The 14,706-nt window shown below is 38.3% G+C and overlaps 1 protein-coding gene across 6 annotated transcripts in view; it reads right to left on the reverse strand.

The window, feature by feature from the left end:
• The window catches only part of LOC118332136 (neurexin-2-like), a 90,333-nt gene that overhangs the window by 45,355 nt on the left and 30,272 nt on the right, over positions 1–14,706 (reverse strand). For all 6 annotated transcript variants that reach the window (XM_035667301.1, XM_035667300.1, XM_035667299.1 and 3 more), the window contains 5 exons: positions 11,418–11,537; positions 10,954–11,335; positions 9,736–9,926; positions 9,269–9,442; positions 8,362–8,481 (listed from right to left, as the gene is read on the reverse strand). In XM_035667301.1, the coding sequence (XP_035523194.1) occupies positions 8,362–8,481; positions 9,269–9,442; positions 9,736–9,926; positions 10,954–11,335; positions 11,418–11,537 (987 nt within the window). The remainder of the gene's footprint in view (positions 1–8,361; positions 8,482–9,268; positions 9,443–9,735; positions 9,927–10,953; positions 11,336–11,417; positions 11,538–14,706) is intronic.

Genomic DNA, 14,706 nt, shown 5'->3' on the forward strand with positions numbered 1-14,706 from the left:
AGCCAGGGAGGAGGGGCCAACTTTGAATCGTGTGTTTACAAACAACAACCGACAAATCCTCCTCATTATGCCTTTAACCCCAGGGTAGTTAAACACCATTCAGTTACAATAATAAGCTTGCCTTCTTGCCTTTGCTTCTATCTAGAAATTGTTCACACTGTTCCTACACAAGAGGTGACGCAACATGTTACTCTAGTGCCTTGCTACCACTTTTGACTGTGGTCAGAGGTGCAATACAATTGAAACCCACAGTGTAACACTGCCTTTTAAACACTAAAGTGTGGTGGAAAGTAACATTTAACTGTGTTAAAGTAAATAATACACTTACATGTAGAGAAACACAAGCATTTCAAGCATTTCCAGCTGAACAGAAATCCATTCAGACACAGTTTTCTGTTAACCTGAATACCTGAATTCAAGAACATTGCTACACAACAAACAACACTGAGGATAGAAAAGACTGCGATCAGAGAGTGGTGCTCACACTGTGAAGGGCTTTTTTGAGTGCTTGATTAATGATTAGTGACATGGTGGTGTTTTTGCATCTCAAATCATGCATTTCATCTGTCCTGATGTTTTCCATTGTAACAGTGTTATGTCCGTGGAGATAAAAGTGAAGAACTGAAAAACTGAGAGTTGATGACCTTAAATCAAGTAGAAGAAGAGCTAATGTTTACTGTGATTCAAACTGAATGTTAGAAAATGGAAAAAGCCAAAGTATGCTGTGGCATGGATATAAATGGAGAATCATAAATTGTTTATTGCTAATTTCTTGTTTATTCCCAAACTGTGAACATTTGAATGTCTGTGATTACCACATAATACTAAGTAATTACCAGCAACCAAGTGACATAGTCTAAATGTAACACCTGTTTTGTCACATGACTTCACTTGGTCTGAGGGATTTTATTACACAGAGATTTTATTATTTAATTCAGTGATTTTTTATTTCTTTTAATTAATGCCATCCTCTGACGAGGAATTCTCACATGGATGGAATCTAATTTGTTGTCCTCTCTGTGTGTTTTGTGTTTGAACAGTTTGCACATTTATGCTCAGTTAATACCAACCACAAATAGCAGTGCATTGGATGGTTTCAGTTTAGTACATTGGTGGAAGCATTGTAAGTTATTTTCAGTAATCCCTTCCTCTATTTTAGTGCCAGACCGTCGCTGTTTATCAAAAATAATTGGGTCATTTGAACTCAAATGTCTTCTTAAGTGTCGGAAATTCTTATGTGCACAGTCAGTAGAAGGAAATTTTGTGTTTGTTTTTCTTTACACATGCAACTACATTAATTCCTTAACAGCTTAATAAACAGTATGAGTCAGTGTGTCAGTGTCACTATAAGTCTCTCAACATGTCATCAAAAATAGTGAATAGTTTGACAAATTAATTTGACATTGACAGATACAGATACATCATTATAAATAGGAATAGGAAATTACAAATTAGTTATTAAGTTACTTTGTGTTTTTGGTATCTGCATCTAATTACATAATAGTGCCCTTTAGAGAAACACCACAAATACAACACATAAGACAACAAAGACGTTTTTTAATGTGAGAAACCGCAAAGACAGAGAAGCTAAAATAAGTCAAATGGGGTATTGTTCCCTTAGGTGCTTGACTTCTTTTCACATCTATGTAAATGTCAAAAGTTTCCTACTCATGCCTAAAGGGCTATAAAGCTGTAAAAATGCAGTGAGTGGTCAGACATTGACCTGTGGTTTTATTTCACAGGAGGACAAGTCTGCATGATTTTTATTTTGGTAAAGAATTGCAAAGATTAAATCAATGCTTCTTGTAAGTCACAGGTTCACTTTTAAAACCTTGTGAGCTCTGCTAGTCAATTACACAATGCTCATACTGTTCTGTCTCTTTAATGTAGCTGTGGGGAGCTGCGCCAGCAGTCTTGGGCTCAGAGTAGCCATATGACTCACAGAGAGCAGAGATTTGGCACAGATGATCATTTATGGGATACACGATGAACAAAGCTGAAAGAGCCAGGTGGCTAAAATAAAGGTGATGGAAACGAATGGAAAAATATCTTACTTCATATAAGGATGTCTGGAAAATGGTGCCTGAGAATGAAAGATTTCTATAGGCATAAATTAATTATGCATGTTGTTTTGAACAAAAAATCAGCTTTGGTATCATGAGTTATCCATCCATCCATCCTGTAAACCTTGGACAGTCTGCAACAAGCTGTTATATAGTGTATCTACCTCTTTAGTACACAACACTCACCAAGAACATTAACTGAGATGAATTGCAAAAACTGAAACATAGATGCATGCCATAAAATCTATGCATACTGGCTCAAAATAGAACAAATACATTTTCTGGATGATTATAAAATACTGGTGTGGCCATGCTGACTGAAATCACAAAAATGAATTAGACACACTTTTCCAAAGTTATGAAAGGTCCACCACTATCAGTCTGAAAGGGCATGCTGTGAACAAAGAGACTCTGAGAAGAGACTGAAGAATGCATTTGTTTGAAAAGTTACTTGCAGCCTGCGTGTCTGCACCCTGCAGACCTCATAGTGGGTGTTAATAAGGTGGTCTGGGCCACCAACATTAAAATGTTGCATAAGGAACAAAGTAGACACAGTCATTTCTGGTAAATGTATAATGTTGTGTCATGGTGGGTGAGATATTATATATAATAATAACATTAATCATATTATTACATGTATGTGTTATTAAACAAGCAGGAACTCAGTCATGACTCTGACTTATCCCCCTGAGGTTAATTGTAGAGCATCAATGGAAAGTCAAACCTGCATCATGATTAACTCCTGCATGCATGGAGTGCAGTCAAATACAGAGCGTGATTAGATCACTGTTTCTCCAGGTTTTCAAATGCTCAATTAATGGATCAATTTGCACAAGCTGTATTGAATTTTGTTTGACTGGTTTGAACTGTGAAATAAATGCTGCTGTAGGGGGTACCTGCTTCCACTTCCACTTAAACTTTAACTTGCCCTTTAAAACACAATATGTTTACTTAATTGGTAAAAATTCCTAATCAGAAATCCTTGAATTGATGTGGAATATGATTGTTCTTACATCTGTTTTAGGATTTAAAAGTGCAAGGGAATGAATTAATGTGAATATTCTGTAATTTCAAAGTCTGTATACACAACTAACATGTAAATGAGAGCAATGCCTTCTCATATTCAATTATCTTGAATATATCACTTTTTATATCAATGCGCTTAGTAAGTCTCTTAAAGACAAAATGTCTGCTCGATCCCACGTATGGTCCAGACCACTGACTCAGAAGTGTCTCACAAGTCTATTTCGGGTAGGTCACCATGTTATGAACAGCACAGTGTTTTCTTGAGCCTCGGTCCCGGGGCGCGAGATTAAGTCTGAACTTCTATCCTGGATTATCCTTGTGGCCTTTGGGACACACTCATAATCGAGAATGACTCCACCTGAAGTGAAGGTCAAAGGAAAAAGAGGATTTGATTGAGCACTTACACTTCCTGTTTTGTCACACACTTTATAATACATTTATAACAGAGTATGTTGCCATTTCATGGCACAACACACATACACAATTAAGAGAGAGGGAGCCTTTTATGTTTGCAAAATTGTAGAACTATCCAATAATCTAATGTTTCTCATATTTGTACAGTTTGCTTCTTTTTAAAATTGTACATAGAGTCAGCAGGTTTCCCTAAAGCCTCTGGATATGTCCTACAGTTTAGAATCCTTTGATAATGGATAACATTGTATGTTGTATAATACTCTGTAATACAAACTTCATCCAGCTCTTTTGAGAAAATGAAAAACCATTGTAATTTTGGCACAAATAAAATGAAAGCTAGATACAATGCTTACTAACTGCCACATGAAACAGAGAAACAGAAAAGGACGACAGCTGTTGTCTGCACCATGTTACTATACCTTGTCTGCATGCCTGGAGGCTACAGGCTCAAATTACAGTCTGCCTTACTTCCATGGAAAATAAAAAATTCAAAGGAAATGTTGACTTACTAATGGCTAAGGTGGCTTCTACTCTCCAGATAGCTGATGGGTGCTAGCACTGTGGTTACGCAAATGCCATGTCAGGGGGACTCTCATATGTTTGTCAAATGGGTGGGGTGCATATGTGGATGGGGTGGGAGGACACTGAAGGTAATTAGAGAAAAGGAAGGAGGAACACTTGTGTCACATTAAGTTACAATCAGTGGTTGCCCATTGTCCATTAAAACACTGTATTATTTTTGTCATATCATGGGAAGCAATACATTTGTCACAGTTGTCATTTTCTATGGGCTTAATGGAAGTTAAGTGAAATAATGTACATTTTTCTAAGACATAAATAGTATTGGTATTTGCTTAGGATTGGCGCCAGTTGGAAATACATTAGTCACACAGATACACATAGGTAATGAATATTCCAAAACAATCATCTGTAACTGCAAAGGTTAACCAATAATTATACTCTCCATATGTTTACAGAATGAAGCACTAAAAATTGGGTACAGAACATCATTATATATCTCTGTGACTTTGGTGATGAAACGATGACCTAGAGGTAATTAGCACAGATGTTTGTAGCATACTTGGTAAATTGCTTTCTGTATATGAATATAAATGTACTGAGGCACAAACCAAAGAAGGAATGTTAGTTGTTTGACAAGTTTCCATACTTTGTTGAGGTATTATGAGGTTAAAGTTTTAAATGATAGTCAGACGGTCAAAAATCAGTAAAGTACACCACTCTCCTCTCTTATTAATGCTGTTTTCTTGGAGGCTGACCTTCTGGGATGGTACACAGACAAGAAGAAGGCAAAGGTGGGAGGATTATTTGTTAGGCTTTAATTTTGGCGAGATAAACAAAGCAGCAGATTGTGGCATGGATGAGACAGATGACGGATATACGGATACAAAACTATCGTCCTGCCTGCATATTTGTTTTTTTGTTTTCACATTGTTGTCACATTTTCCATTTGTTTTAATGCATTTGATGATGGCTCAATGTGAAGCATGAGGCTTGTTGTTTCATCTGTGTTGGACTGATGTATTGGTTTGACCTTTGATATTGGCCAGTCATGCCATTTACCACCATGATTGAGAGTCCTCCCTGAACACTAGATGAAAACCAAAAAACACTGCTATGGAATTTTGTTGTTCTTGAAAATGTTATTTTTGCTGTTAATTGTTCAATAATAGTCTTGTGAATGCAGGAATGTAGCCCAGAGTCTCCCCTACAATTGCAAGGGTGGAGATCATCAGATGTTTTAAAGCAGTGCTTTCATAAGGGCATGTAATCTTATAGTAAAAGTGTCTCTTTCAGTTTCAGATGTAGGAATACATTTCAGGAGGGATTGGTAAGTGAACACACGGAATATGTGGGGCATATAACATGAAATATTTGCTGTTGGCAACTCCTGTCCAAATATTTGGTATTTAAAACAGATATTAATGGAACCTTACTGTTACATCATTGAAATCGACAAGATCAATATTCAATATCCTTCTAACAGCCAGATCTTGTGTCTCTGGCAGCCAAATATTACTGTACATATATTCATGTTTGCAACACTTATTAGAAGGAGTGCTGTGAGGTTTAGCCTTAGGCAGCCCTTTAAAATTCGGGCTTAGATGATGTGATGTGCATCAAACTGGCTGCAATTACAGAAAAAATATAGAAATTTAAGTAGAAATTTCAATATGTTTTTTTATAAGATGTTGGGGATGGACTGTATACCAACATGGAATCTCTCTCAACTGGAATATTTATCAAGTTTCATAAAAAATCTATGTTTTCTTTCTTTCTTGCTTTGACAAAACATAGATGACCAGAGCTATTATCTGTGTGGAAATAGACATGGACAGTACATTAAAAGAAATGTTGCTGTCTACAAACCGTAGTGATTTAAAGTGGCCAAAGGTATTACATTTAAGTGATACTGGATTGAAAATCAATGCACTGAAATTATTCAAGACAAAGCAAACTAAAAAAGTGTGTTCAAATTAGGTGGATAATTTCTATTGGAACAGTAATACAGAGCCACACACAGAATGTTGTATTCTTCCCCTATTTAAACTGTTGTAAAGTTATTACCAGGATATATTAATATAATATAACACACACAAACAGAACTGCAAACTAGGACAGCTCTCCTGTTTTGTCTAATATATTGCCCTCTCGGCCAGAAAGCGTAAAGCAGCTTGAACACCATAATATACATTGTATGCAGGTGCACAGTCTTGGGACAGTAAGGGATGTAATAGATAAAGACTACAGAGGACAAACTATTGATTTTCAGGTTAGATCAATAGATACAGCAGCAAGCACATTTGGCTGTGTGTAAGTGTGTAACACTGGAAGCAAGCAGATTAATGAGACAACTTGTTGAAACAAATGGAGGAGGAAAGCAGCTTTTTGATATCGAGCTAAAAAGTAGATAACTGCCTGTAAGTAAGTACTGTACATTTACTTGAGGAAGTACTTTATTTAGTGTCTCAACTTCCTGAATTGTTTATTTTTACTGTTTCTGTAATTAATGTGAACCGAATAAACAACATTGATCAAGGATGAGGTGTGTTTTCTTAAAACATTAAAATTCTTGTTGCATATAAAGATACACATACTGTACAGTAAATGTAAGATAATTTCTTCCCTGAAAACATGGCTTTCTCACACTCACTATTACCATCAAATTATCCTCAAATAGCCCCCCTACAGAGTTCTGAGAGTGTAATGTCCTCTCTTAAAACAATACTGCATAACAGCACATTTCAATAATGATTACCACAAAGGCACAATTCTTGCAGTTATTCTAAATGACTCTGCGGCAAATGAAGCTTAACTTGCCGTGACCACTGGACCAATAAGCTTAATGTTAATCTCTTGCTATTATAAGTATGAAAAGCTTCGGGTAAAAGTCAGGTCTATTATTTTGGACATAGAGGGCTCTTTATAGCGGAAGCAGCAATCAGACTATAGTTTTTTTAAATGTGCTGCTTTCAATGTGTAGTGCAATTAGTGTGCAATCAATTCCTCAAGTCAGAAATACAGCATGTCTCACTATGTATTGAAATGAATGCACAGTATATGCACATTTTCTTATTAAATAGTTTATGTCTGTTTGAAAACATAAGGCCAGGACATGTGGACGTGTTTCATATCACAGTTTTGAGAACAAGATAGCACTCACGCTACACAATGTCAGTGCTGAGAAACAAGAATACAGAACAGCGAGTAATATTGTCACTCAAATAAAGGCAAGTTATTGTCATTAGAATAGAAAAGCCATCTGATATGACTGAGGAATGATTAATCATTGTTTTACATTATCATTGTTGTTTTTAAAGGACTATTTGAGTAGTGTGCATGCTTTACTCATTAACTACAAATCACTTATACTTCACATCACTCATCATTTTCCAAAGCGCACCATAAGTCTTTTGATTGATTTCCTACCTTTGATGCAGCAGGAAGGCAGCAGATTTATTTCAATTTATTTCCATACAGTGAGGAAATTAACTTGCAGATCCTAGAAATTTGCTTAAAATGTGCAATCAATCACAGTTAAGTGAATGAAGTGTGCGCCTACTGTTGTCAGCGTGATTTCACTTTGGTGTGGTTTTGTAGTTGTACAGGCAGATTCATCTGAAAAGTCTGCAGTTCATTAAACCAAAAACAATCAAAACAAGTTATATCAGCGTTCCTATCCAAAGGGTACCAAATAAAAAAACACAAGGATGATTAACCAGATGATTAAAAATTTAAAAATAAATAAATATTTCAGTTACACAAAATTATGTTTTTTCCCCTAATTTTCCACTTCTTGTTTGAGAAATACTTGACCTCTTTAGGGCTCTAAAACCCTTCAAAAGAAAATCATCCAAGACGAAAAACATTACTCATTAAAGAGAAGCCTCATGTAGAGTCCACAAGACAAAGAGGTTTGGAACCATTGAGTTAGATGTGCTGAAAATACATTTCTCTGAAGATAAAACAAGACTGTCTTTTTTACCCTTCACACATAACATTGTCTCTTTTCTTTAACAGTCCACATTTTGGGGATACAGTTTTTCCCCAACACTTATGACAGACTGGTCAACCAGTTGCCATCAAGCTGCCCTGACACCCACTGTGAGTTGCTCTGGGAGTGCCCAATGTTGTGTCATCTAGAATGACATCTGTAGTGGCTCTTTGTTACACCCTTAAAACCAAAAGTCTGAGACTGACTGACTGTTCTTTTTTAAGGTAATTTATATTTTACAGATATTACATTATATATTGTCCAATTATTCAGTAGTAGGATTAGATCCTATCAGTGGAAAATGTATTTGTTCTGCCCATTCAGCCATAATACACCTGCACTTACGGTCACTGCAGAATGGTCCCCCGTAGGTGGTCATGGTGCAGTCACAAGAGAAGCCCTCCCACAGCTGCAGACACACTCCCTGGTGGTGGCAGGAGTCCTCTGTGCAGGTGGTGCTGGGACCTGCAGGGTGTTGACAGCAGATTTACCAGGTGCTTTCTCTCCATTTTGTTTAGGCATCTTCACTACTACCCAGTGGGAATTAAATATGTAATGGTGAGTCAGTCATTACTGCAAAATAAGACCAAATATATTATTACTTCTGACAAAGTAATAACAAGATTTTCTGTGCACAATCAATACTAATATAAGAGGAGGATTAATATATTTTTTTACTTCATTTTGGAGACCCTAACACCACTATTATTTTGGAGACCCTAACACCACTATCTCCTCACTGAAAACTCATACTGCTGTTAAACTGGCTTTGCTCATTCATGCTCCACAGAGGAAGACGTCTTTTGATTTTGGAGACTGCATGACCTTTACCCAAGTGCCCCCTTAAGCCAAACTATGTGTACACTTATATAACTTTTCTGTCAAAATCAGTGTTTCCTGTAAAAGTAATGGCTACCTGGGGAGATTACTTGAGATTATTAAACCTTGGAAGGACTATGGGCCCTACTGAATGCTTTCCTGTTTGATTAGAGCTAAGAAAAAGCAGCTGGACTTCTTGACTGCAGAGTAATATTATTACATGTTAGCGTGTATAATCAGAAATAATAAAACTGCAGAATGTGTTCACTGGCCAATCATAATGGAGCATTCAACAAAGCTGTTTAATACCATACCAAATGTGGTGTAATTAGTTTTCAGTGAGTAGTCACTGTCAGCTGGAAACGGAAGGAAATCAGATTATAGAAATGATTCACCAGGTTTTCATACTTCCCACCGTGTTCCCTCGCCTCACCTCCACAGCCGCGCTCCACCTCTCCAACCTTGTGGAGGGCGTCGGCCAGCAAGTCAGGGAGTCTTCCGTTCAAGTCCACGGACGCCAGGCAGCCCTTGTATCCTTCCCGGGATGCTATTAACCTGGGCAGGCTGCTGTACATACTCTTCCCAACACCGCCAATGTACAGCTCACCTGTGAGATACAGCAGCTGGTCAAGAGAAATTCTACCAAAGACCTTTGAGATCAAATATGAGCATATACACTCAGTGATCACTTTGTTAGGTATACCTGTACAATATAATACAGGTCAATACAACAGTTCTTTCATATGGCTACTTTTAGGACGCATATAATGTTCAGTTTGTGTTGACACTGACATAGAGGTGTTAATTGAGTTACATGTATGATTGATTGCTGAATTGTCAATACTGAATGTTCTGTGTTAGTATTCACTGTGTCCTCTGAAAAACTACGTTCTAAGTTACCTTTTAAATCCAGGTTGCGGGCTCCATTGGCGTGTTGTGTGACAGTGCGGGAATCAATCTTAAGGATGTGCACATTGTTGTTGTCGCGGGAGATCACCACATTGTGCCATTGGTTGTCATTGAGTGGCTTGTCAGAGTTTCCCTTCATTAGTGATGGCCCATTTCCCAAGTCAAAAACATAATGAATGTACCTACAGGACAGATGTTTACATTCAGTATTTCTTATCCAGCATTATTTTTCCACATACCATATTTTATTTACAAACTAGCATAACCAGTTTTAGGTGATTAAATAATGCAATTCAAAACTGTGACTGCCATGCAGCTGCTGTCTACCTGCCTGTTTTGTGATACTACCACTGAGGAGGCTCAAAGTCAGAAATATTCCACTGCTTTGCTGACGTTCAAATAAATAACAGTGAAATGTATGTAAATGCACACACGCAGTGAGGCATAAGGCACATCATAATGCTGATATTAAATGTGATCAGCAGACAGTGCAGTGTCAAAAACTAAATCTTGTTTGAATCAAAGTTAAGCAACATCCACGACAAAGCTGCTACACTTCACACATAACATTGAGCAGCCTGAAAACCATGACAGAAGTGTTGGAAGCCATTTTTCGTCTGTGTTGTCTGTACAAGCTTCTGCTGCAGGCTCCAGAGCTGAACAAGGCCTCCTGCTGACTAATTGCTTACTGGGAGAAAGTCTGTGCGAGGTTTGACAGTGGGAAGCTACGATTGTTGCTTTGCTTGCTCTGTTTCGACAACCTTTCTTTGCTATTCTCTCTGTAACAAAAATTATTTACAATGAATAAAACATTTGGAACATATTTGTTGCCAAATATGTGTGTGAGAGTGAGAATGACACTGGTGCTGTCATAATGGCAGTTATTGTTTTTGCTCTTATGCTTCCCCTCTCTGCTTTTCTCCCTTTAACAAAATTATTTATGATGAGCAAATGATTTTAAAGCTATTTTGTGTCTCTCCTCTCTACAGTGCTGCAGGCTGACAGACTCAATATGTGAATCATGATTAGGTAATTCTGAAGTAGAAACACACAATTCATATACCTTCAGTTTTGCAATACAAATATTGTTGTTTCTGAAACAACAGACTATACAAGTATAAAATTAAGTATATATAAATAGTTTGTTCCTGTCCCAAACAGCCCCTTCCATCTTTCCTCAGCCCAGACCTGTAACACCCAAGCACTTACCCTTTGACTAGCTCCACCACAATGAAGTCACTTCCATCTCCAGAGTTGTAAAGTATAAGGCCGTCGGGACTGGTGGTCTTGAACTGGAAGAAAAGGTGCATGGAGGCGTAGGCCTGCAAGGTGGAGAAGGCCAAGTAACTGGCTTGAGTTAGAAAAGTTACAGGATTGGCCACAATGTGCCTCATGCCGAATCGAGCATTCAGCTCGCAGTAGGAGATGTCTCCATTCTTGCATTGGTCCAGATAGAGCATCCCGTTGACGGAGAGAGCTTGCAGATGGCCGATGAAGTTGGAAGGCATCACAGAGATGAAACGACGTTCTGTCATGATCCCTGTCTCAATGTTATTGAACTCCAGGCGGGTGTGGGCGCCGGTCATGTGGCCTAAAGAACAAAGCATGCAGCTTAAATTGTGAAAACCTTTCAGTATCTCAATGTCAGTACAGCTCCTTCACTCCTACTATACCTTCTACAGTCACATTGTCCACAGAGAGCTGAAAATTCTTCCCACGCCGCACCACCTTCACCGTGTGCCACTCATTGTCATTCAGCTTCTCGCCTACCAGGAGTATCTCCGGTCCCTTGCCTAAAAGGAGGAAAGCGTCAAGTGACAATCATACCACATCAGCTCAGTATACACTCTTTCCACTCTCAACATGAAAAGCACTCTCTACCGAGGGTGCATACATTTATTGATTTACAGAATCACTCACACAGTGCAACATTTACTTGAATACTCAGTTAAAGGAGGAATAAAACAAAAAAACTCAATGGCCAACACGTGTAAAGTGATTTCTGTACTATAATAAATAGCACAATGCATGTTTTCTCTTTAAATGGTAATTTAATTTTGAGGAAACTAAAGAAACATGTTAGGTATTATCTAGAGGCTTGGCTCAAATGTAAAGCTTTCAGAATATCTGCACTATCCTCTGCCTTTTTCACTGGTTTCAAAATAGGTCACAGTGCAGAAGCTTGCCACTGCAGTACCGTCATCCCGAATCAGTGCCTATGCAACAGGCCGACACGGCAGTTCAAAGGAGTTCTGACATCGCTTGGGAAACTAATTGGCCATGCCTAAGCTGACTGCGCCTTTAGGGGTTTGTCTGTCTAATTGAGCTCAGGGTGCAGGAGAATTACAGGGGACGTACAGAGGGCAATAAATGGAAAACATCAACTGGTTTCCGAACACTTCACTGTTTCATCCTCGGGGAAATAAAACTGCGACTGAAGACTTTGTCTAGGACTGCATATAGAGTGTCTTTACAGCACACCGCATGATACCCGCCAACCACCTGCTGAATATCGACTACGCACACCAGACGGATCAATCACGTCAAACCCTGCTCTCTGTATATTTCATGGATTTACTTAGATGAATGAAAAACAAATAAATTGCTGGAATCATGTCCAACACACAAGCAGAAATGTTTACCTTGTAAATCTCTATCATGAAAACAGAGGTAAAGACCAGATTTTCTGTAATGAAAGAAGAGATAGGGCTGGTAGGGACTATTCATCTTATCTGAGCTTCTCACAGGGGAGCTATCTAATGTCAACAATGTTGTAATACCAAAACAGAGTGAAAATTGTTGTCAGGAAAGAGACCTATATCTTGTTTTATTGTATTGAGGTATATTAACCTGGCATAATGCTTACCAGTCTTGGGGAGTATTAACTTACGTGACAATAGGGGGGTTTTCAGACATTTTTAACTGAAGTGGCACAAGACGGGCACTGACTCCCGCAGGGGTGTTTATGCACCCCGTTAGGCAATAAATATTTAAATACACTAGCTGAAAATAACACATTTATATTACATGCAAAAAACTGCATTGGATAAGCATAACGCAGGCATGTCTGCAAAGGGTAGACTCGTGGGTACCGATAGAAGCGATTTTCATTCAAAAATTCAAAATCGAGGTCAGAGGTCAAGGGATCCCTTAAGAAATGGCCATGCCAGTTTTTCCATCACCAACATTTAGCCTAATTTTGGAGCAATATTTAACGTTATTTAACTCAACATGCTAGCATGACATGGAAGCATTGGGTCTGCTAGTTTCCTATGATACCAGTATCTTCACTCTAGCTTAAGAGCCCGATACAGCCTCTGAGAGTCTGAGTGGAAAGGCAGTTGGAGTGGCCAAACAAATTTCAGGGGTGGCCAGTGCCACTCTAGGACAATAATTAGCCTTTCATGACTTAGCGAGGTCTGATAATGATGTCACTTGAGTCAAGTGTGTACGCAAACCAGTGTGAAGTTAGAGAAATGAGATTAGCAGACCTATGTTGTCCACTTCTCAACTCTGCCCTGCTTAGCTGCTAACCATAATGCACCTGAATCTCCCTCTGGGGATAGCAGGGTGGATCTAGAGGGGTGGAAGCTTACATTCGCTAAAATATGCCTGGCAACAGCAGTTTGGTTGAAGCTTTAAGTTCAATGAAAAAAGAAATGTATTCAGAAAAATGTATGGTGATTTGGATTTCTAAGGCCGCCCTTAGATATTTCTATTCAGTGCTTTAATGTGCCACAATAATGTAATGTTTTGTGTTATTAATAAGTTAGTTAGTTAATATCTTAATTTGGGGGCTTTTCCAAGTAAATATTGATATGTGATTGTTTGCAATTAAATCAGCATATTTCTGCCACCTATTAAAGCTCCAGTGTGTAACATTCAGGAGGATCTATTGGCACAAATGGAANNNNTCATTATGTTTTCATTACCTTAGAATTTGTTTTTTTTAATCAACAGACACTGCACGACGCCTTCCACGGAGGCCACCATGTTGAACTGCCATGTTTCCACAGCAGCCCAGAACAGAAAAAACAAACACTGGCTCGAGATAAGGCTGTTCACTTTTTTTGCCACCACCATAGTTACTCCTTAATCTTACACACTGGCCCTTTAAAGTCATGTCGTCCTCTTCCCACCCCATAACTATTTCTGTAGATCCACCCCTGGACATAGTGCTGTAGCCCTTGAGCTGTAATGTTGCATTGTGGGAAATGTAGGCGGTTTTTGAGAAGGAAGAAGAACATGTGGGAAAGAAAAGATAGCTTCGGTTCTTTTTTTGTCCATTGACAAATTGGTTACTCTTATAATAAAAATCTATATTATTTGTACAACTAAAAAAATGGGATCATAATTATATTTTGTATCATTAACTAAATAAAGGAAGTACATGAAACTGATTACGCAGACTATGTTCCGTATCAGTGATCTATCTCTAACAATGGCAGTAGGTAGTAAAATGGTGGAATATAATATGTATTCACACAGACATCTGACTGTAAACCCTTTGAAATATGGGCTCCTTTCAAAGAGCCTTCCCTTCACAAGCGTAGCTTCCAAAAGGCTCCGGAGCAAGCTGCACATGTACAAGGTCTATTTTGTCCAGTTTGATCCTCAGTTAAAATTGAATTTGATTAATATTTTCAAACAAGGATAACTTCAAAGGCATGGTGCAGTTATACAGGTCAGCATTATGAGTGAGCTGAGACTTTGAACACAGGATGTGTGTTAATCAAAGCATGTTATGGTAATTCTGTAATTTTGTAGAACAAATGCCTCATTTTAAAAGTGTGCAGTGTACCATTAGTCCCCAGATTCCAGAGAATAAATCAAGAGCATTGCAGCAACATTTGTTCTTACAACTATTACCCTCCTACTGACAGCTTCCAAGCATCTGCTGCAGATGGGCTGTCTCTTTGATTTCTCCAGAAATAAGCTACACTCACGAGATACCACACCTGG

The sequence above is a fragment of the Morone saxatilis genome, unplaced genomic scaffold (assembly GCF_004916995.1).
Source record: "Morone saxatilis isolate NCDOM2014 unplaced genomic scaffold, NCSU_SB_2.0 Contig20, whole genome shotgun sequence".
Lineage (NCBI taxonomy): Eukaryota > Metazoa > Chordata > Actinopteri > Moronidae > Morone > Morone saxatilis.